The 23893-nt window shown below is 41.7% G+C and overlaps 1 protein-coding gene across 1 annotated transcript in view; it reads right to left on the reverse strand.

Moving 5' to 3' along the window:
* LOC149225762 (uncharacterized) overlaps positions 1 to 23893 on the reverse strand; it is a 77319-nt gene that overhangs the window by 45196 nt on the left and 8230 nt on the right. The window contains exon 5 of the mRNA XM_089380008.1: positions 18985 to 22237. Coding sequence (XP_089236134.1) covers positions 20147 to 22237 — 2091 coding nt within the window. The 3' untranslated portion in view covers positions 18985 to 20146. The remainder of the gene's footprint in view (positions 1 to 18984; positions 22238 to 23893) is intronic.

Below are 23893 nucleotides of genomic sequence, written 5' to 3' on the forward strand. Positions count from 1 at the left end.
ATTTAGAAAAACATTCAAGTTTATGGAATAACTTAGAAAAGAACATGAACAATTGAAATATACTTCACTAAAGTGGCTCAACACATGAATCCTGTAAAGAAATGCTTCTATTATTTGTCCTGTCTGTCAACTGGAAAAGTACAATAAACCCTCAGGTTGTAGATGAGTTCAACTATAGAAATATTCAGAAATCCACACTTCAATACTTCGAATTATGAAGTATTTATACAAAAAATACTACAAAATATCCTAAAACTAATTTAGGAATTATTCAAGGAAAATGAAATATCTTCATGCAAGAAGATAGAGATAGTTATCTAACTAATGCAAGCTGTCCCTGCTTATTTGGCTTTGTTGTTTGCTTTCACTGATATTTTGCTGCTTTATCTCTTTTTTTGTTTAGTGTCTTTCATCTGATACTCTTTAAACTTTGTCACTACTTTACTTTTAATCTTTGAATGCTCTGTTTTGACCTTGACTGCTCTTTTACCTATTTTACTTTTACCTATCAAAGTAAATCATTCAGTTTATCCCAAGCCTCTTCATCTGGTAATTTGATTTTTACCATTCTTCTATAGATTTCATTAGTTTCTGTGTACTTTGCAAAAGTAGGCTTGTTTATAAAGAGATGTTTTACCTCATGCTGGAGGTAAAAGAGATTCTCAAAAGTCTGATAGAGCACTTTTCTCATAGGAATTCCTTTCATGGAGGAATTATTGAACTGTTCCTTGGCCACTTCTCTGATTTTCTTGTCATAATCTTCATGTTTCATCAACTTGTCATTAATCACCAAAGGATTAAGCAGACCTTTCTGCCTCAAAACATCAAATTTTACCATGAACCTGTCTACTTCCAGTTGCATGTTTTGATATTTCTCCTCAAGTTGTATCATTAGATTTCTTTTGGTGATTACTTTCTTCACTTCTAATATGGTATTTGTTCTGTCAGTTATTCCAAGCTCCTGCAATTCATACTTTTTTTTCAAATTTAGGAACTGGATTACCCTAGAGGCTTCCTCTGGTTTCTTTCCAAGTTCTGCTCTTACCTTTTGAATTGCCTCACTTGCTTCCTTGATCAAATCTATCTGCTCAAAGATAACTTGGATGGATGGCCAAATATCATTAACAGAGTTAATGATATTGGCCCATAATTGTTGCTTTGCTTGGGCTAGTGGCTCTTTCAGTGTCAATTATTTCTCTAACTTCTGTAACCTTTCATTCAATCTGTTTGACTTCTGTGTTTCATCTTTATGCATGATTTGAACTAGCTTCTTTTCATCCTCTAGACTTTTTATTTGTTCTTTAAGTCTATTTATTTCATTTGTTTGGATGGACATATCCTACATGGCTTTGATCAGTTTACCTACTTCATCATTGGGATGAGTTGTTGTTGTTGTTGAATCTATTGCTGATGTAGTGGTTGATGTAGATGGAACTACTGTAGTAGCTGTAAGTGTTGTTGGTAATGGAGTTGATGAAGTAGATGGAACTGTTGTAGTAACTGTAGGAATGGCAGTGACAGTAACTGCTTCCATGCTGACCTTCTTTTCCTGCACCAATTTGTCCATCTCATTCTCCATTTCTTTCAGTTGAGCTGTCAACTAAATGATGAGATTCATCATTTCATCTTTTTGGCCTTCATTCTCCAAAACTCCTTTTGCTTCTGGATGCTTAGTAGGAGGTAATTTCAGTTGCTTCTTCAATGCAACAATGTCTTCATTCTTCTTTTTGATAAGCTCTTCAGTTGCTTTGATGTTCTTAGGATCATACCCAATCCCCATGACCAATTCTTCAAGTGTTTTGATTCTGTTATCCTTTGCTTGTGAGGATGCCTTCTCTAGTTTTAACTGTGCTTTGATATTCTCTAGAGAATTTTGTAGTTTTTGTACACTCATAGCTTTGTTGGTCATAGTTGAGTATAGCATTTCTCCTGCTTGCTTATGAAACTCAATTTGATCTATAGGATGAACATTCTTGGCAAAAACTTCAAATTTTGTCTTTTTGTAATCTGTTGTTGTTTTTGGGCCTTGTATCAGTGGCTGTAGAAAGGCCATCTGCATCTTTCTAGTTTTGTAGTCGAAAACTGAAAATAACCTATTCTGATCACTAGGAATCTGTTTCATATATTGGGCATAGGTTTCAGCTTTCAATGCTTCATTTCTCAATTTGATTTCTTTATATTTCTCCCTTATGTCTTTTTCTTTATCCACTGGTTTGCTTGATGAAGAGACTTCAACACTATGTTGCTTATGAATAATCTGAGACCCTCCACGAAGAAAATAAATCGACCAACTAGGGTGATAATCAATACCATTGAAACTAGGTTTCAAAAAAGGGTGTGAGTGAATCCCCATCGAAGCTAGACTGACGATCTCTCCTGAAACCCTCGCTGGTTGAAAACTCGCCTAAGCCTTCAACTGAAATGCAAACATAAATTATCCAAATCATGTTTGTTATCTTTCCTTCACCCTTTTTAAAGCTTGATGGCTTGAAAGAAACCATCGGAAAATACCTTGGTTGAGAATTACCTAGGGTTGAAACCATTTGCTCTACACTATTTATTTATTATTATTATTATTATTTTTACTTGGTCCAACTCGGTCAGTTGGTTGGGGATATTACAAAATTGTTGAAGGGCACCACCACCTAGACTTGTTCCATCTGGAGTACCAATTACTCGTTACATTGAGCCTATTATATGGAAGAATTAGAGCTATAGTATAATTTATTTACTTATTTATTTATTTTTATTTATTTATTTGGGGGCATATTTACCCATCAATTTTTCTTTAAATCTTGTAGAGATTTGTTTGAATCATAAATTTGAGCTATAAAACATGCATAATATGAGTGATCCATGGCTTTTTCAACGCGCTAAATCCATTTATGCATTCAAAAACATATTTTAAATGAAAAAAAATCACAATTTCACCAAGAAAGAGCCAAAACTCAGAAGAGTTATATTGGCCATTCAAAAAGTAGGTTTTCTTTCATTTGTGTAAGCTACTTGCGAGTTAGGTTGTGAGCCTAGGCTCAAGAAACTACCTCTAGGATTGTAGCTTCAATGTTGGATGGAAGAATAATTTCCCCTTGTAAAAGAACTGTGAACTATGAACCATTTACCTGGTAGGTTGAGTCTATGTTGGGGCTAGTTGTTACTAGGATTGTGGCCTCAAAACAACTTATTTTCTTACAGTTTAATTTGACAGTCAACCTCTCCCATAAGATCTTATCAGGTCAGGCATCACACAGACCAAAAAAATATCTAAACTTAATAACCCTCTAAGCCTAAGTTAATAGTAATGAGATCGGACGTTGTCTTAACACACTAATACATGAGTGCACCTTGGGAATCATTCACGTGGAAACAAAGCCAAAATTATTACAATGTAAAATGCCTCCAAAATTCCTCTGAACTCACCACCATTATTGAAGCAAACATATACAAGATATTACATCTATCAAACAAATATTTTTAAACATTTTATGGTTGTGAACTGATAGCAAAAAGAACATGCTTAAAAATTGGACTTGTTTATTTATCTCTGACCATCTACTATGACCACATATATTAAAAGTTTTCATGTGAATGATGTATGCTATCCATATAATGTCTTGTTGTTTCTCACTGACGAGAAGGAAATTAAATAACGCAGACTATAGTTGAGGTGGTTATGCATGTTTGTTGGGCAGTGGAGCCCCCATAAGTGAGTTTTTGGGGCTTAAAGCCAAGTTTTGGTCCATGGAATATAAATACCCCGCAAAATGTGGGAGTGGAGCGGAAGAGTCTAGGGTAGTCTGCCCTAAAATATTGTAAATTTAATATAGAGTGTGTCAACCTACCCATGGTTTGTGGACCATGGGATTGTATAAGTAGAGCGAGGCTCCAAGGGTAGAAAGCAGCTTGGGAGAGTTTGATGAAGTTATGAGATGATGAAAGAGCTCTAAGTCTGTAAGTCTGAGTCTTGGGTTATAGTAAAGGGTAGAGGCTCTGCGGCTGAGTACGCAGAGGCCTAATAGAGTTCATAGCTCAGTGCACGGAGCCCTGTAGCTAAGTGCGCAGGAAGGAGTCAAGTTTGTATTGGATCAAGCTTTGAAGAGATTAATAATAAAGATCAGGTGATTGTTATATTGTGCATCTGATTCATGGCTCAGCAATTGAATGTTATGTGTTGATGATACTTGTTTCTTTATCTGCGCACACTTATATGTATGGCTATGATTAAATATCATCTTAGTAATTAACGAACAAACCCTAACTAAGGAAGAACTGGGTAATTAACCTAGATCACACTGCGGATAAGGCTGCGCGGTTCCATAGAACACCAAAAACTGTTGGGTATGCTTAATCCAGTGAGTGCGAAGGCTAGATCGGGTACCGATCTCCCACATCAAGACATCCCTAGGGTGCGGAAACCTGGCTCCAGCGCCCTCCCATACTACCTCGAGTGAGACCTCGGTACGCGCTTTGCGGACTGTTGCCGAAAGGGCTAGTAGTACCGGGATTTGCTTGGATAAACTCACTGCTGAACCTGGGGCAGACCCTTAGTAGCCAACAAATGGATCCATTGCTGGGACCGAGATCTGCCTAAGGGATGTTTGATGTCGGAACACTGGAATCCAACGAAGGAGGAAATTGAATAGTGGTTGGATCAGAAGATTCACGAGTTCGTGACACGGGAAAACAGAACTCCGCAACTATCTGAGAAAAGGTGGCTAGATCGCTACGTGTATATGGAAATCCATGAGATTCTCTTTGCATTCTTTCCATCCGAACTGTATGATTGGATCGCGAGATTAGCCGACAATCAAGGAAGGTATAGGCTTGATCAACCAATAGTGTGGACCCCGGAGTTGGTGCTCAGGCTAAAAGCATTAGAAGACAAGATCATATGGGTTGTGGACCACTGGCTCGACCAGATAATAGGAAGATTCATCACTGAGTTCGGGAAAGATATAACCGTGAGCTACAACAAAGCTAAACGACGTTTTCTCAAGGGACCGCGAGGTAGGTACGTCAAATCTTTAAAAACCTAGATTAAGATGTTGTTATGTGAAAAGAGGGTTATGTGAATACATTAATGTTTGGGACAACGTGGAGCGGAAAGATCTACCAGGGTAGTGAGGGATTGGAAAACAACCCCCTGATTTCACCGTCGCGAGAAAGTGAGGAGGAGCTCACTCGGTTCTCTCCGAGAAGTGCAGTCAAGTTGATAAAACAACGTATTCTGTAGTTACCACATCCACCCACGACACCACCCACTTCACCTCCCTCACCGCCATCCCCTCCCACTCCACCTTCATCAATCCCACCATTCAGCATGGCGAACGCGATCAAGCTACCCATATTCAGAGGAGTAGGAAATGAAGACCCAGACCAGTTCTAGTTCATGGTAAGAGTAGTGTGGGAAGCGCAAGGGGTCATGGATGATAACATTAAGAAGGCTACATTAGTGGGCGTGCTATAGGATCGCACGTTGACTTGGTATATCAAGCACTCTAATGATCACCCAAATGCAGGAATAACAGAGATCCAGAATGCATTGAACAGAGAATTCAGCCGTCCGAAATCTGAAACGCAATCAATCATTGGATTCAAAGAGATAGCGATGCTCCCGGGCGAGACCCCCTAGGATCTGGATCAGCGGTTGAAGAGTACGATCCGCGAGGCTAATATGACGCTGAGAGATGCGCAACACCACACATGGTTTGTGGCCTCTCTGACACCACACCTAAGTACGGCATTGCCACAACAAATTCTTTCAACCCAGGCTGAAGAATTGGAAATGGCGATGAGGTTGCATGAGACCCCAATACAAGATCTTGGGTTGGGAGTTCAACAAATCCATGCACAACTACAGAATCTATGTTTAGAGATGCAAAGTTTGAAGTAGGATAGGGAACCACGGCCATAGGCACATGAAGAAGTGTGGTGTATAAAATGTAAAGGTTAGGGTCACGACAAAGATCACTGTCCAGTATTCGTGAACTACTTGGCCTGAGGGGGACCAATGCCATTGAGACCCAAGCACAGGCAGGGCCAAGTACGACACCAGCGTTATGGTGCATGATCTGTCAGATAGGAGGGAAACACATGACAAACAATTGTCATATGTTGCAAAAGTATACATAGGCCCCACAACAACTATTTTGCAAGTTCTGCAGTTCAGTAGGACACGATGAGTGCACTTGTCGCAGCTATGAGCTAATGATGGATCGGACTCCAGCCTATAGGATGCAAACAGAGATGCGAGGCCTCGACCCAACTGCAGGGATGGTGCGCTGGATTTCAGGGCCGAGGTTGAGGACGAGGAGGAATGGGACCAGGAAGGGGACGCGGATAATTGATTTGTTACAATTGCGGAGGACCAGGGCACTACGCCCGCGATTGCACCAATCCAACAAGGATATCTTGTTTGTATTGTGCTCAGTTTGATCATGAACCAGTGGATTGTCCTACATTAATCGCACAGATGCGCGAAAAAGGGGTACTCCAGCCCCCTCCGACTCAGAACATCCAAATGATGAAATCTGAACCCCGCGATGAAGATCCCAACGTAAACATGATGCTCAGAAGTGGCGCAACCACAGGGGAAGATAAGGGGAAGCAACCTGAGGAAGATACATGGGTTCGCAAGGCTCCTGCAAAGGAACCTGAGTTTGACTTGGAACGCATAAAGGAGACGTTTATGGAAGCTAAGAAGAGCTTCACGGAAGCCTCCACTTCAGGTAGTAAGGACCAACCAGAGCCGGAATTGGATCCTTCCATGCTTACTACCTTTTTGGAGACCTGCATGAAGCTGTTGCGCGACAATAAGGTAGTTAAAGGACTACAAGAATTGATCACTCGGTGTGCGGGATCGGGAGAGCCGAGCATAGTCCGGAAGTTGGGAAAGCATGCCTTGCGCACTGGAAGGGAGATGAGATTAACAGCACAGATTGGTGAATACGAAATGGATCAGGTTATCTTGGACTTGTTCGGACGCGAATGTGCTACCTAAGAAAATTTGGGAACGTATGGGCAGGCCCACGTTGCAGTGGTCCCTTATTCAATTATGAATGGCAAACCAGCAGAAGATCATGCCTATGGGAAGGTTGCAAGGAGTAACAGTCGATATTGAAGGCGCGAGCACACAGACAGACTTTGAGGTGATAGATATTGTCGATGACAGCAACTGATATGAATGGAGTCATCAATCTAAAGAAGAGGAAGATGATATTCGAGAAAAAATCACTGCGCGTAGTAGTCCCGTTAGACCCATCCGAAGGAGCGCACTACACTGAACCAGTGTGCAACGATGAGCTAGATTGCATTTACCAAATAACCGTGTAGGACCAGGATCAGGTGAACCCAACTACGGATGGAAGAATCTCGTGGGAGCGCGATAGCTCCTGCACTTCGGATTCAGACGAGGAAGTAGAACGATGGCAGAACTGGTTGCACGAGGTGACGATGCTAAATTGCCACATGATGATGAGATCGTTTCGTCGTGTAATAACAGAAGTAAGGGAATTGCCAACACATGATGACATGAAAATGGAATTCCTGGGAAACTTTGAAAGCACAGTACTGGAACAGCAGTGGTACGCGACAATGGAAAAGGCACTATGCGCAACATCTACACACAGAGGGAGTACACATCCAAAGACCATGGTAAGCTGGCGCGAGGGTAAAAGGTGGGTGCGATTATGAATGGGAAGCTCCCAACGCCAAATGATAGTCGAGTGGCTAAGACAGAGAAGGTTGCACGTTCCTGGTATCAGCGAATGTGGACTATGCCAACTACAACCAAATTAAGGATCGACACTAGAAACCAGCTGCAACAGCAGAAAAAATGACGCGCACCACAAAAGTGTTACATAGAAGCAATCATAGTGGTATGTGGGATCTTGAGCAAAGTTCACCAGGCCAGCCGGACTGCTTGGGACCAGCGTGTACCAGCGATTCGATGGGCCTATAGGGCCATGAACAAGAATATAAGTGCGGAGATGACCGGCAAGGTTGAGGCCATAGGTAGGGACCAGGGTGAAGGAATTATGCAGCCATGCAGGAGCAACTATATGCAGATTCAGGAAGCCATTCAGCAAGGGTACGCGAAAATTCACAAACTTGAGGAATATCGAGTACGGCTGAGGACGAAAAGTAGGATCCTAAACGAAGAAATCAACAAACTGGAAACCGAAATCACACAGACAGGCCACGCATAGAAGCTAAGCCCGACAGAACAAAAGGTAGGCAGCCATGCTACTACATTAAAAGAAGGGGTGGCTCCGCTACCCTGGCTGTGGCGCGCCTCACTAAACAAAGGAACCAAGGGAGTGCACCGGATCAAGACGAATGTGAAGCACTAATGGACGTTAGGTTGGATGCCGGGTACCCAGGGAGTAGGCTGGAAGGGGCAAGGAAGTCCCGTGCAGGTGGGGTAACCACCTGATTAGTCATAGAAGGCATAGTCTCAACACTCCGAGCAGTTGAAAGAAAGTGCGAGACTATAAACAAGGTTGTAGGAGAATTGTGCGGGAAGGAGGTTACGCGCAAGGAAAATATGTCACAAGGATCATGGTCACGCATAAGGTGTTATAGCTTTGATACCACTTGTTATAGATATAAACCCAGAAATATATGATAATAGAAATATACCCAGAAATAATAAGATAGAAATGCTTCTTTATTGATAAAAACCCTTAAGGTAGGGCAACACCATACATTCACTCCTTAAGGAAGGAGAACACTCCACAAGCCATATGCCTGTTCATACAATATTCCTTGACACCTCTCAATGTGGAGTCTCTAGCCTCTATATAGGCCTCATACATACAATACCATGGGTGATTACCATGGTTCCCTCGATACCATCTATCTAATACCATGGGCCCATTACATTATTACTAGCTACTTGTGGTCCCTTACATGATACGGGTTAACCACCTTATTTATTACTATGGCCCATCCCATTATTACATTATTCCCTTGGGTACCTCCCTTTGTACCCCATATTATCCCCCCCAGGTATATAACATAAGGGGTTGCACTGCTGTGCGGATAAACTGGAAGGTGACCATTGATGTCACTGTTCATGACAAGAGGACCAATTTAAGGTAGAAAGGAGCGGACGATGGGCAATTAAGGCCGGAATCAAAATCTAGAATCGGGATGATCTGCCGCCAAGAAGGCATTAATGACTCAGAAGTGGAGGGAATGGGCAAACTCAAATTCAAACGACACTATAAAATCCCTTGGGCTAGCCTCGAGGCAACACTTGGTTGTTTAAGATTTGAGCCAGTACAGAGCATTGAGCACCAAGCACTTTTGCCACCTTTGAGTACGCAATCGAATGGACTCAGTGTAGATACAATGATGGCTACAAGAACTAGAGTGTGATTCACGGAAGTTACCCCAGAGCCCTGTATGGTCCAGGAGGGGTCGGGAGAGGTGGCAACTGCACCAGAGGTTCCAAAGTCACCCCGCATGCCATGCCCACAGAAAGACAAGCAAACAATGGGGCCAATCCGGGTATCACCACAGAACCCGTGATTTAGTAAATTGTCAATGGCAGAGAAGGGAAAAGCCATCACTCTTGAAACAGAGGAGGAGGAGGAAGATTTGCAAGCCTTGATCGCCCAAATTGAAGCACAAGATGATGAGGCAGAGAATGTCTCCCAAGTACCGTCGGCGATAAAGTTACCCCCCTACATCCCCCCCGTGGAAGGGGAAAGCCAAGATACCCAAGGACTTGGAGGCCACGAAGAGTGTGCTCCAGACCCCGCTCCTTCCTGATGAACTAAGGTTTGACGGACCGCCGCTAGGACGGGTACCGAATATGAAGTTTGAAGACTAGGACCTTGTGAACAGTGAGAAGTTCCCTCAATTGGCCATGGAGAAACTACTGAAACAGAAATGGCTACGCGGAGTAGAGAAGGTTGGGTTACTCCATCTACGATGGATACCCCACTACCACCGTGCGCCTGTCACCATATTTGTCATACGACAGCTGCTATGTTTGGTCCATGATGGGTATCTTTGGCTGGAGGAGCCGATTCCCATCACGACTGACTTAATTCACAGGATTTCCCGATTACCAGTCCAAGGGAATGACCCCACCGCCATAACAGGAAAGAGTAGTGACTCAACTCTTGCAGAAGCAATGAAAGCCAAATATAAGCTGGAGAAGAAGAAAAGAGGGTATGCAATAGCAAGCATCAAGGACTGGGGGGTGTGCATAGCTACCCAGCTACTCGCTGGTAAGCTGATGAGGAAATGTCACGCAGACGAAGTACCAACAACTGTAATTGCGTTGGCAGAGCAGTGCGCAGAGGGGGTCTAGTTCAACTGGGCACGGTTCCTCTGCGACGAATTTTTGACAAATTGTAGAGAGGCCCAGGAGTAGGGTGAGACCTTCCACTATGCGTGGTTGCTCTTATCCATCATGTTGGTTGTAGGAGAGCTGTCGAAGCACAACCAATTTCCCGTGGTCAAGGGCGACCTACCCGAAGCCATGAGGTATGCCTCGCTATGGGCGACAAAAGACGCGATGAGGATTCGCGAAATAAAGGTGTTTTGGGTGTTCGTAGAGGCGAGTATACGAACATGGATCGACCGCAGGCCGCACTTGTCCCCGACAGTGCATAACAATTTGCAAAGCACAATGGAATTCAAGGAAAATATGCATAACATGTATATTCGTGCCCACAAGGATCCTGCACGCACATGGGTAAAGCTCCCATTCAGCACAACGGACGATGCAATCTTTGCGGTAATGGAGTCATTGCCTCCGGAGTGGCGCACCCTAGACTTGGTCGCAATGGAGAAGATTTCGGAGCAGCAGCGGAAGAAGGACGCAAAGCTACGCATCACGCAGCTGGCTCAAAAAAGGTGCCAGGAACAAGAGAAGGCCACACAACTGAAGGCGGTCGAGGCAGCATCGACAGCACAGACAAAAGAGACCACAACCACGCCGATCAAGGAGCCCAACGAAGGCCAGGAAATGTCCACGGAGCCAGACATACAGGGGGAGGATCAGCCAGAGGAACACACAGACCCTACCTCGACTCAACTTAAGAGATCGTGCATCCAAGAGAAATCAGCGCCGCGGAAAAGGATAAAGGTATCAGAGACAACGAATGCCTTGGAGGAATTACTAACAAAGCAGACGATTGTGATGGGGGTGCTCAAAAAGTAGTTGCAGGCATTACAAGTGAGACCCCCAGGAATGATTCCACCACACAGTGCGACAGGGCCATCCGACGCTGGTTAGCTAGTGCGCGCCCACACAACATATATAGTTGGATTACCAGAAGGCGCAGTTCTAGATTCAACCAAGGGTGATGTGGCCACGATTAAGGGCTGGGGGTTGAATTTGGCCGCCCTTCCCAAGGAAACCCTATACCAGCTGTAGGATGGGGTAATCGTTGAGCTCTGCGCCAGGGAAGGTTGCGCCCTCTAGGTCTTAATGGAGCAAAAGGGAAATCTTGAGCCGATCAGTCTACAGCGAAATGACCTGGTTGTACACACCCAAGGATTGGAATAGGCCATGGAGGAGACCTATAGCAGTGTACTAGAACTGGCTGTGCTAGCAGAACTCCCAACAGCTGAGAAGATTCACCACATGGCAGCAGGATTTCGTAGGGCCCAAGAGGAGGCCGCGAAAGTTTAGTTGGAGCTGAACTTGCAGATCGTTGAGTTGCAGCTGAAGGCGCAGCCCTCTACACCCTCGAAAGTCAGAGAGCAGCGCCACCATGCCATTCAATCAGGGTTGGCAGCAATAGAGCACGCGATACAGGACTGCACAGGATTGTTAGATCAGTCCCTCCTCATGCTCACTTCATTGCAAGAAGATCCAACCATATAGCAGTTGGAGGCAGAAGCATGGTAGCTACAACAAGCATATGACAATATCAGAGGGACCGCACAGATGGTCGCCCTTACTTAGCGCCTTGCCAGGATGAAGGAGGCCCAGGCTCTCAAGGTACAGGTGGATGTTATGCGCCAGAAAGAAGAAATGCTTAAAGTGCGCATTCAGTTTTGGCTTAAGGAAGCCTTCCTGGTCACCGCCACAATCGAGGAAAAGCTAGAACAAATGTAGAATGCATTTGTGCTAAGGCAATAAGGTGCCCTTGGCAATGATGCATCAGAGAGTCGCGCCAAACTGATACAACATACAGTAGAAGAGTGTGTTTCCAATGTAAGCGAAGCGCAGAAGTTGCTGGATGGACTCCATGCAAAGATCAACATACCATCTGAATGATGTGGGGCGAGTCATGTTCATTGTGTTGGGGGCCTGTTGGGTAGCGGAGTTTTTGGGGCCCCCATAAGTGAGTTTTTGGGGCTTAAAACCGAGTTTTGGTCCATGGAATGTAAAGACCCCACAAAATGTGGGTGCGGAGCGGAAGAGTCTAGGGTAGTCTGCCCTAAAATATTGTAAATTTAATATAGAGTGTGTCGGCCTACCCATGGTCCGCGGACCATGGGATTGTATAAATAGAGCGAGGCTCTAAGGGTAGAAATCAGCTTGGAAGAGTTTGATGAAGTTATGAGATGATGAAATAGCTCCGAGTCTATAAGTCCGAGTCTTGGGTTATAGTAAAGGGTAGAGGCTTTGTAGCTGAGTGCGCAGAGGCCTAGTAGAGTTCGCAGCTGAGTGTGCAGAGGCCTAGTAGAGTCCGCAGCTGAGTGTGCGGACCCTTGCAACTGTGTGTGTAGGAAGGAGTCGAGTCTTTATTGGATCAAGCTTTGAATAGATTAATAATAAAGATCAGTTGATTGTTATATTGTGAATCTGATTCATGGATCTGCAATTGAATGTTATGTGTTAATGATACTTGTTTCTTTATCTGCGTGCACTTATATGCATGGCTAGGATTAAAGATCATCTTAGTAATTAATGAACAAACCCTAACTAGAAGAACTAGGTAATTAACCTAGATCGCACTACGGGTAAGCCTACGCGGTTCCACGGAACACCAAAAATTGTTGGGTATGCTTAATCCAGTGAGCGCGAAGGCTGGATCGGGTACTGATCTCCCACATCAAGACATCCCTAGGGTTCGGAAACTTGGTTCCAACACCCTCCCATACTACCTCAGGTGAGACCTCAGTTCGCGCTCCGCAGATTGTTGCCGAAAGGGCCGGTAGTACCGAGATTTTCTTGGCTAAACTCACTGTTGAACCTGGGTCAGGCCCCTAGTAGCCAACAATGTTGTATGTAGTAACTTTTTTTACAATATTGATTCTTCATATGACTAGAAATTTTCTCTTTTGATTTATTTATAATACATTATGGGCCACCACTGGCATGTGAAAAATATCCTACATTGCAGTGTCACCTATGGAACAACAAAATTTTCGTTTCAACTACAATTTGTACCAAATCTCCAAAGTCCAAATAGATCAATTTAAAGATCTGAAAGCTCTAGCTCATGAAGAATGATGTCTATCACCATTTATGAAATATTAAAATACTTCTAATACATTGTGCTTTCTTGAGTACAAACTCTCCACCACAGACCCCCACATTAATTCCATGTGATTATGATCATGGAGAGGATGCAAAGCATGGAGGATAGCCTTCATTCAACTCTAGAGTCCTTGATATGGAGACTTCTTCTTAGGAAACTTTCTTTGTTCACATTGGTGGAAAAAAAATCCATTTGTTTTCATTGAAATTGCAACATTAAAATGGCTTGATAAAATCCCAAGTCAAGAATACTAATATAGGGAGCATATTGATTGTAATAATGGAAAGCAATGTGAATAAAGCAAAGTTATATATTTGCACATAATTCTTTTCCCTGTGCTTTGGAGAAGAACTAAGAAGTGGAATCTACATGGTTTTGGGACCTATCAATCCCATCAATCCAAATATTTCATTAAATTGATGAAGTTCTTTCGGGGTATCTTGGATCTGAGGAAATTGAAGAATCCTTCTGAGATGGATTCGATAGAAAAGTGGAGGAAGACAAGAGAAGGAAGAGGGGCATAAATTACAAGCTTTAGAGGGAGATGTTTGAGAAAAGTCACAAGAGGAATATTGAGATTATGATTGAATACTATAATCGCATGCAAGAATACTATAACCAAATGGAAAATATGGAGAGATGTAGGCTCAAGAGTGTAATAGCCTTGGTGAAAATTCCATGTAATAAAAGTTAATAAAGGAAAAATAATAACCACGGTTGATGGGACACTTATTCCAAGTTGAATGTTGGGAAAAAGAATAGTGATGGGGATCACTTGTGGTTGTTTAATGGCTAAGGAAATTGGCAAAGGAAATGGCTAAGGCTTTGGAAAGGAAAAATGGCGTTTTTGGTACATTTATTTATGAAAATAATGGAAACTAGGAGAAAAGGGAGGTGAAAGGTCACAGGTTGCATGTGAGGACGAAAATGAAGGAAAATAATGGAAAATGAATAAAATAGAGGCCTCATTGATAAAAATGCTTATGAGGATCAGTTGGTAACATTTTTTTAGTTCAATGTTGGAGCTCTCTCATTATTCTCTTTCTCTCTCTCATACTCTTGGATAGTTAGATTTTTCTTGGAGCACTATTGGATTTTTGGAGCAAGAAGGAAAAGGAAGAGTAAGAAAGTGTAAGAGGACATTGAGATCAGCAGCTACAGTCGGATTTTCTTGCAGGTACCGAGTCGCATGTATGTTTTCCTCACTAGTTTTGGCATGCATGGCATATGCATGTGGATTATTGGTCATGATTTGTGACTGGCATGGAGGATTGCCTGGATTTAAAGTGGATTTCCTAGGCTTGCCATTTCCTAGATAGCCATGGAGATTGTGGGTTTATTTCCTTGTTTTGTTTTGGTTGGTTCTCATGTTTCCTTAGCTTGGGTTGAGTTATTAGTTCTTGGATCCTTGGTTGGACAAATGCTCTGGAGCCCTGTAACAGCTTGGGTTGAGTTACTAGCCCTATAGCCTTGGTTCGACAAACGCTCTGGAACCCTTGGTGGGTTGAGTTACTAGTCCTGGAGCATTGGTTGGACAAACGCTCTAGAGCCCGGGGGCAGCTATGGGTTGAGTTACTAGTCCTAGAGCCTTTGTTGGAACAAACGCTCTAGAGCCCTGAAAGGCTTGGATAGAGATGAATCTGATGATGGTTTTGTGATGTCTGACCATGAGGTGGAATCATTGTTTGATGGGTTGATGTGGTTGGCCTCTGGAAGCCCTGAATGGTTTTGGATTAATGTGTTTTATGAGATCCCACATTCATGCTTGGAATATGGCATTGGGGTGAATGGTTGAAGAGTGATTTGGCTCAGCCATTCTATGGTCGGGTGGAATATGGAAGCCTCATCTCGGTTTTGGATTTTACATCATCAATATGAAGTTATTTCTCCTTGTAATTCTATGAGTATTATAGTGGTTATATGTGCTTTATATGGTTGTGATTTCTTTCGTATTTTTGTTGCTATTGTGCCGATTATATATATGTTTTATGAAAGTAGCTATGTATGGCTCTCATCATGTTTTTACTTGTAAATGAATGAAAAATGTATCTATGACCTAATGGATGAAATGGTAGTTGATGTGTTGAGGCATCAATGTTTCTTAGCGATTCTCAGCTAAGTATGAGACCCCTATGCTCAGATCTATTATTTACACCTGTAGATTACATATTCATGATATGTTTGATGAAATGTTTGTCATGGCTAGTAGGGGTCCAATCAAGGTCTTATTCAAGTAATTGCATTTGTACTATCATTTCCCTGTTATTTTACTATTTTGAAGATGTCATTCAATTCTGGGCAGTGACCTGGGCTCTAGGCCTGAAAAAGTGGCTCAAATCTTGGGGATGTTGGCATAGCACTATGAAAAATAGTCCCTGGACACTGGCTTGAAGGCCTATGAGAGCGTCTAAAGGTCCTTGGATGTTGGCATGCCCATAGCATGAGAGCGTACAGAGGTCAAGTGGTCCAAAATCTCAGTGGGACCCAGGGGCTGGTTGGCAGAAAGGTTGGATTGGTTCCTAAGGGTCCTAATGCTGATGTTGAATGTTTGTATGGTGTGTTTCTGTCGGTTCCACTTCCTTAACGTGACTTAGGAGGTTAAATCATATCATAGTGACCTCTCGTCACATGTTTACCTCGACTGGCCAGTGGCTTGGGTATATGTGGGAGGAGAGTGTTACAAAGAAGGTCGGGTTTGGGGTAGTTGCACTTGGTGCAGTTGTTTCCACCCAGCATAGCGTTTAGAAGTCTTTGGGTAAAGAACAAATCACAAGTACAGAAAAGTTAAGCATTTGGTCAATCTTTTAGTTTTGTTTGTAACAACAATAATTATTAATACTTTTGTGGTGTTGGTTTTCATTTATATTTGAAATATTCATTGTTAGATGAATTTCTATTTCAGAGTCCAAATTTATGTTTCACCGTCTAGAACCAGGTCCATCTTCTAGATATTTAATTTTCATCTTCAATGTCTTGAAGATTGATTTTTACTTTGAACTAATAAAAAATTCATCCAACTTTGAATATTGTGAACATAAATAAAAATAAAAATAAGAATTATTATTATTTTTCTAAAGATCGATTTACCCAAAATATAAATTCTTATTTGAGAGCATAAAAGTTTTTTACTTTAAATTTGAATAAAAATATAAATTTTAAGAATTAATAAGCTCGACCAAGGCTTCTGATATAAACCACGAATCTTTAAAATATATCTTGCATCATATGCCTGGTGGTAACAATGCAATCATCCAAGATTCCCTGATTCAGATTTCCATAAATCCTTCTAAATGAGTAGGGAAAATTTCAATCATATTTGCGAAGAATTGAATTCAATGGTTCCCAAGGACACAATGTTGAGGAAAACAATCCCTGTGAGTCAAAGAGTGGTTGTTTTCATACAGAGACTAGCCACTAGAGATCCATTGCATCTAGTATCCAAGAGATGTGAATTGGGGATGTCGAGTTGTGAAAAGTTGGTATTGGAATTTTGTGTTGCTATGCGCTAGGTGCTTCTCCCTAAATATATTATGGGGATTTCCAATGATTGGATGTAGGGCTTGATGAAAGAGTTTGAAATAATTTCTGGGATTCCTAAGGTTGTTGGGGCCATGTACACTACTCATGTTCCTATTATTTCTCCCAAGATTAATATATCTACTTACTTCGATAAAAGGAACACTAAGAGAAACCAAAGAACATCCTACTCCATTACATTGTAGGGAGTTGTAGATAGCACAAGCTCCTTCACTAATATATGTATAGACTTATAGGGTTCTATGTCTGATGACTTAGTCTTAAAGAATTTTGATCTTTTCAAGTTGTAAATGAATGGTTTAGCTTATCCACTCTTGGATTGGCTTCTAGTCCAATATGTCCAACATAATATTACTTGGACTCAACATGCTTTCAATTATAAGATAAGTGAGATTCAGAAGATTGTAAAGGATGCATTTGGTCGATTGAAAGGGAGGTGACATCGTCTAGAAAAGTGCACTAAAGTGAAGTTGGGGCCATGTACACTACTCATGTTCCTATTATTTCTCCCAAGGCTACTACAGCTACTTACTTCAATAAAAGGAACACTAAAGAGAAACTAAAGAACATCCCACTCTATTGTATTGTAGGGAGTTCGTAGATAACACTAGCTCCTTCACTAATATCTATATAGTCTTACAAGGTTCTATGTCTGATGACTTAAACCTAAAGAATTTTGATCTTTTTCAAGTTGGAAATGAATGGTTTAGCTTATCCACTCTTAGATTGGTTTCTAGTTCCATATGTCCAACATAATCTTACTTGGACTCAACATGCTTTCAATTATAAGATAAGCGAGATTCAGAAGATTGTAAAGGATGCATTTGGTTGATTGAAAGGGAGGTGACATTGTCTAGAAAAGTGCACTGAGGTGAAGTTGCTTGACTTTCCAGTTGTTCTTGGAGCATGTTATGTGCTAGATAATATTTGTGAGCAACACAATGAGGATTTTGATCCAGAGTTGGCATTTGAACTAGTGGATGATGAGATGTGTCTAGAAAGTTGTGTGCAATCTTAGAGTTCTATGCAAGAAAGGGATAAAATTTCCCACAATTTGTTGCATCATGCTCATACTAGCACAAGTTTTCTCTAGACATACTTCCAAAGCCCTTTTCTTCTTTTGGGTATATTTATTAGATTCTATTTTCTAAAAACCATATTTATCTTCCATTCATGCTCATGAGCTTGAAGCATCCCAATCAAAGATGGGATGAATATAGGGTCACTTGTAGTTCACGAATATATTGCCCACAATTTGTTGTATCATGCTCATGCCAGCACAAGTTTTCTCTAGACATACATCTAAAGTTCTATGCTTTATTGTTTTTTTGTTAGGTTATTCCTTCTTGATTCCATGTCAATCTCCCATGCATGCTCTTGAGTCCTCCCACTTCTCTTAAAGCTAGAAGCATCCCATTGAGGGATGGGATGAATGAAGGGTCACTTTTGGTTTTGTGGCTCAAACATTATTCCATGTTTGTTTGTATCAAGGTTACGTGTTTAGACGTTACAAAACACCTAGAAGCAACTAGAAGCATCCCAATTAGAGGAATCCAAATTCCAACCCTAGTTCCCATTATAATTTAATCAAGACCTTGCATAAAAAATGGATGGGAATAAGATGCAAATAAATATATTTACCTAGAGTTACTTCTCATCATTATTTATGTTTTAGTCAACACTTATGTAAATAAAATTGTAAACATGTAAACCTGCTAATGGTTATTACTCACCAAAATTTATACAAATCCAAATATCTAAACAAAAAACTAATATATCCACTTCACATAATTTACAATTTATTATCACTTACTTCTCAAACTAAACTATAAAATTTCATTTACATATAAAATATAAATTTTATAAGCTTTGAGCATGAAAAATAAACTACCTTGCCATATTTGTTTATATAATTATAAAATTATTTTACAAGACTATTGGTTTGAAAGATATATTCGAAATATTTTAATAATAAATGGTCATGTAGTCCTACCTCAATACTGCCACCAACAAACACGATCATCTGGTAAATCACCGCTATCCAGCGCCGCCGTCCTCATCTGCTCCTCTTCTTCCTCGTCGGGGTCGCACCAACAAACACGATCATCTGGTAAATCACCGCTATCCAGCGCCGCCGTCCTCATCTGCTCCTCTTCTTCCTCGTCGGGGTCGTAAGTCTCCAACGGGGTCTTCAATATCTCCAAAGATGTCAAAATTGGCCGTAATGTGTCCATGGATATCACAGTGTCAGGACCTGCCAGCTCCTCTACTTTCAGAGCGCAACATCCCCTTATGTCCAGCCGCTCAAGTTGTGCAAGACCACACAGCCCTCCTACTTTTGTCAATGCACCACAACCCTTCAAATCTAGATGTTCTAGGGTACTTGGCAATGCTCCAACCTCCACCAGATCATTACACCACCTGATCTTCAGTTCCTCAAGGTTGGGACAGACACCTGCCGGGAAGGACACCTCCGATATTTCTGTGAGGTGCAGATGCATCTCACGGAGTCCATTCATACCTCTGCCAATGGAAGAATCCAATTGCCTCCCCTCGGAAGACTCTGTTAAATTAAGATTCTTAAATGGTAGTTCGCGTAATGGGCAGCCGCGTACTCTTAGAATTTCCAGATTGTTCAGCTGCATGACAGAGTCTGGTAAATATTGTATTCCACATTTTGAAATCTCCATAATTCTCATCTGACTGCACTGTCCGATTGAATCGGGCAGACATTTCAATTTCCGGCATCCATGGAGCAGCAAATCTTTCAAATTCTCTAGGTAACCGAGCCATGGTGGAAGCACTTTCAACAGCGGGCTTCCTAACATCAGAACTTCCAAATTGTTTAGGCATACAGTAGGCGCACTGGGCAACTCTCTTATGTTGGTACTCAACAAATTTAACCTTTTCAAGGACCTTTGTTGTAATAGAGGTAATACTTCTATTTGGAGACAACCTGAGAGATCTAAGCATTTCAGCGTCGTGATGTTTCCAAGCGTTTCATTGGAGAGGATCAACCTGCTACAACAACCCAAATGGAGATGCCTCAGTCGCAGTAGATTGTGTGTGGAATCTGGAAGCGCCTCCAAACTTTCACAGCCCCTCAGACTGATAGTATGAACGTTTGATAAATTCTCGGAGAAATTTGGAAGTCTCTACAAATTTACACACTCTGACAGATCGATTTCCTGAAGGTTCATTAAAGCCCCGATGGCGTTTGGAAGCACCTCCAAACTTATACAACCCTCCAGATCGATCTTTCGGAGATTCCTTAAATTCTCTATGGAATCTGGAAGCGCCTCCAAACTTCTACAGTTGCTCAGACTGATAGTATGAACGTTTGATAAATTCTCGGAGAAATTTGGAAGTCTCTTCAAATTTACAAACTCTGACAGATCGATTTCCTGAAGGTTCATTAAAGCCCCGATGGTGTTTGGAAGCACCTCCAAACTTATACACACAATTGGATAGCTCTCTCGGAGAATCCTTAAATTCTCTATGGAATCTGGAAGCGCCTCCAAACTTTCACAGCCCCACAGACTGATAGTATGAAAGTTTGATAAATTCTCGGAGAAATTTGGAAGTCTCTTCAAATTTACACACCCTGACAGATCGATTTCCTGAAGGTTCATTAAAGCCCCGATGGCGTTTGGAAGCACCTCCAAACTTATACAATCCTCCAGATCGATCTCTCGGAGATTCCTTAAATTCTCTATGGAATCTGGAAGGGCCTCCAAACTTTTACAGCCCCTCAGACTGATAGTATGAACGTTTGATAAATTCTCGGAGAAATTTGGAAGTCTCTTCAAATTTACACACCCTGACAGATCGATTTCCTGAAGGTTCATTAAAGCCCCGATGGCGTTTGGAAGCACCTCCAAACTTTCACAGCCCCACAGACTGATAGTATGAATGTTTGATAAATTCGAGAAATTTGGAAGTCTCTTCAAATTTTCACACCGTGACAGAACGATTTTCTGAAGGTTCATTAAAGCCCCGATGGCATTTGGAAGCACCTCCAAACTTATACAACCCTCCAGATCGATCTTTCGGAGATTCCTTAAATTCTCTATGGAATCTGGAAGGGCCTCCAAACTTTTACAGCCCCTCAGACTGATAGTATGAACGTTTGATAAAGTATCGGAGAAATTTGGAAGTCTCTTCAAATTTACAAAACATGACAGATCGATTTCCTGATGGTTCATTAAAGCCCCGATGGCGTTTGGAAGCACCTCCAAACTTATACACACACTTAGATAGCTCTCTCCCTCTCGGAGAATCCTTAAATTCTCTATGGAATCTGGAAGCGCCTCCAAACTTTCACAGCCACGCAGAAGGATAGGATGAACGTTTGATAAATTCTCGGAGAAATTTGGAAGTCTCTTCAAATTTACACACCCTGACAGATCGATTTTCTGAAGGTTCATTAAAGCTGGGATGGCGTTTGGAAGCACCTCCAAACTTCTACAACCCTCCAGATCGATCTCTTGGAGATTCCTTAAATTCTCTATGGAATCTGGAAGCGCCTCCAAACTTTCACAGCCCCTCAGACTGATAGTATGAACGTTTGATAAATTCTCGGAGAAATTTGGAAGTCTCTTCAAATTTACACACTCTGACAGATCGATTTCCTGAAGCTTCATTAAAGCCCCGATGGCGTTTGGAAGCACCTCCAAACTTATACAACCCTCCAGATCGATCTCTCGGAGATTCCTTAAATTCTCTATGGAATCTGGAAGCGCCTCCAAACTTATACAGTTGCTCAGCCTGATAGTATGAACGTTTGATAAATTCTCGGAGAAATTTGGAAGTCTCTTCAAATTTTCACACCGTGACAGAACGATTTTCTGAAGGTTCATTAAAGCCCCGATGGCGTTTGGAAGCACCTCCAAACTTATACAACCCTCCAGATCGATCTCTCGGAGATTCCTTAAATTCTCTATGGAATCTGGAAGCGCCTCCAAACTTTTACAGCCCCTCAGACTGATAGTATGAACGTTTGATAAATTCTCGGAGAAATTTGGAAGTCTCTTCAACTTTACACACTCTGACAGATCGATTTTCTGAAGGTTCATTAAAGCCCCGATGGCGTTTGGAAGCACCTCCAAACTTATACAACCCTCCAGATCGATCTCTCGGAGATTCCTTAAATTCTCTATGGAATCTGGAAGCGCCTCCAAACTTTCACAGCCCCTCAGACTGATAGTATGAACGTTTGATAAATTCTCGGAGAAATTTGGAAGTCTCTGTTAAAAGTGTAATTTCAACGCAGCCGAAAACCACCAAACAAAACCATCTACCTTGTTCGCACCGCCTTTTGGCAAAGGCTGTTTTTCCTTGGAGCCCTCCGAACACATTCAGCATGAGACACGCGTCCAGTGTACGAACCCCCCAAAACCATTTTCCCCGGACAGTAAAGTTCGTTTGTTTTACCCGAGGTTGGTGTGCGAACCTCGTTGGATCAGCCAAGTGATCTGGGCATGAAATCTTCACCGTCGATCTCCGGAAAGTGCACAGGCCCACGTCAAATCAATTTTTACGTGGAGTAAAAGGTCTATGGTTTGACCGCCGTGTAAGAAAAGTCATGGCTTTTAATGCTGTTCGTAATTGTTTGGTGGAGGCCTGTTTTAAATGGTTATGGGCATACGTCCCATTTGTATTTTTTTTTATATATGCATTTACGTAAGTTTAGGTGTAGGCCATTTAATATGGTTATGGGCCACGTTAGTTTTTTTTATTATGTTTTTTATACATGGCTATGTGTGTTGATTTTTTTTTTTTTTTGGGATGTATTGCGCACGGGAGTAAAGAGAAAACTGGTTTTTTACGGCAGTAAGAAGAACCAGAGGGTGTATGCACAGCAGTGCACAAATATGTTGTAATGTTTTTGTGTGGGCATTGAAAAACAGAGGTGAAGGAAAACCATGTGTGGTTTTGCAAGTGCATAAAGAAAATGGTGGAGCGTAAGTTGTTTTACACACCAGTGAATGTAAATTTTGTTTTACAGCAGTAAGCTCATGTAAACTTTTGTTACAGCAGTAAGTTGTTTTTCACAGCAGTGAATATGAAAATGATTTTACAGTGGTAAATCTCTCTCAGAAAAAGAGGATGTATTAGTTTTTTTTTTTTTGTTTTAATGAATAGAAATATTTTATGGTGGTGAAATCCTCTGTTACTCAGTGAAATTTTTTTTTTAAGCTGTCTGTGTATAAAAATCCTGTGGAGGTAAAACAGAGCATTGCCTCTGTGTTTAGTTTGAATCTTGGTTTTGGTATTTTCCCCATCAAAAATAACCAACAGTGGTATCAGAGCAAGGCTTAGGCTCTTTAAAGAAGTTAAAGAAGCTGAAGGGAGAAGGTTGTTGCTGCAGCAAGATCTCTCAGGCAGACAGAAGACACAGACAGCGAAGGATTCAGGTATTCCCCAAAAGCATTTCTCTTGTTATTGCTGAAGACTGTCAGTTTTTTAAAAAAAAACCCACAGTCAAGGATTTAAAACCATAGTTCAAGATGCAAGGAATGGCAAGCACAAGCATGGGTATGTTCAACACCCAGCTCCCACACTTTAATGGGAAGAACTATGACTACTGGTCTATAACCATGAGAGCTTTGTTCATCTCTCAAGATATATGAGAACTAGTAGAATATGGGTTTGAGGAACCAGCAGATGAAACTGAGTTCAATGCATTAACTCAGGGAGAGAAGGATCAACTGAAACTCAATAGGAAGAAGGATGCAAAGGCCATTGTCTTGTTGTATCAAGCAGTGGACCAGAGTATATTCCCAAGGATAGCAGCAGCTACAACATCACACAATGCATGGCAAACCCTCAAGACATCCTATCAAGGCATGGAGAGAGTGAAGATAGCAAAATTGCAAATGCTGAGAAAGGATTTTGAAAAC

The sequence above is a fragment of the Pinus tabuliformis genome, chromosome J (genome assembly GCF_031772625.1).
Source record: "Pinus tabuliformis cultivar Carrire ecotype Pingquan chromosome J, CPIR1, whole genome shotgun sequence".
NCBI classification, from domain to species: Eukaryota; Viridiplantae; Streptophyta; class Pinopsida; order Pinales; family Pinaceae; genus Pinus; species Pinus tabuliformis.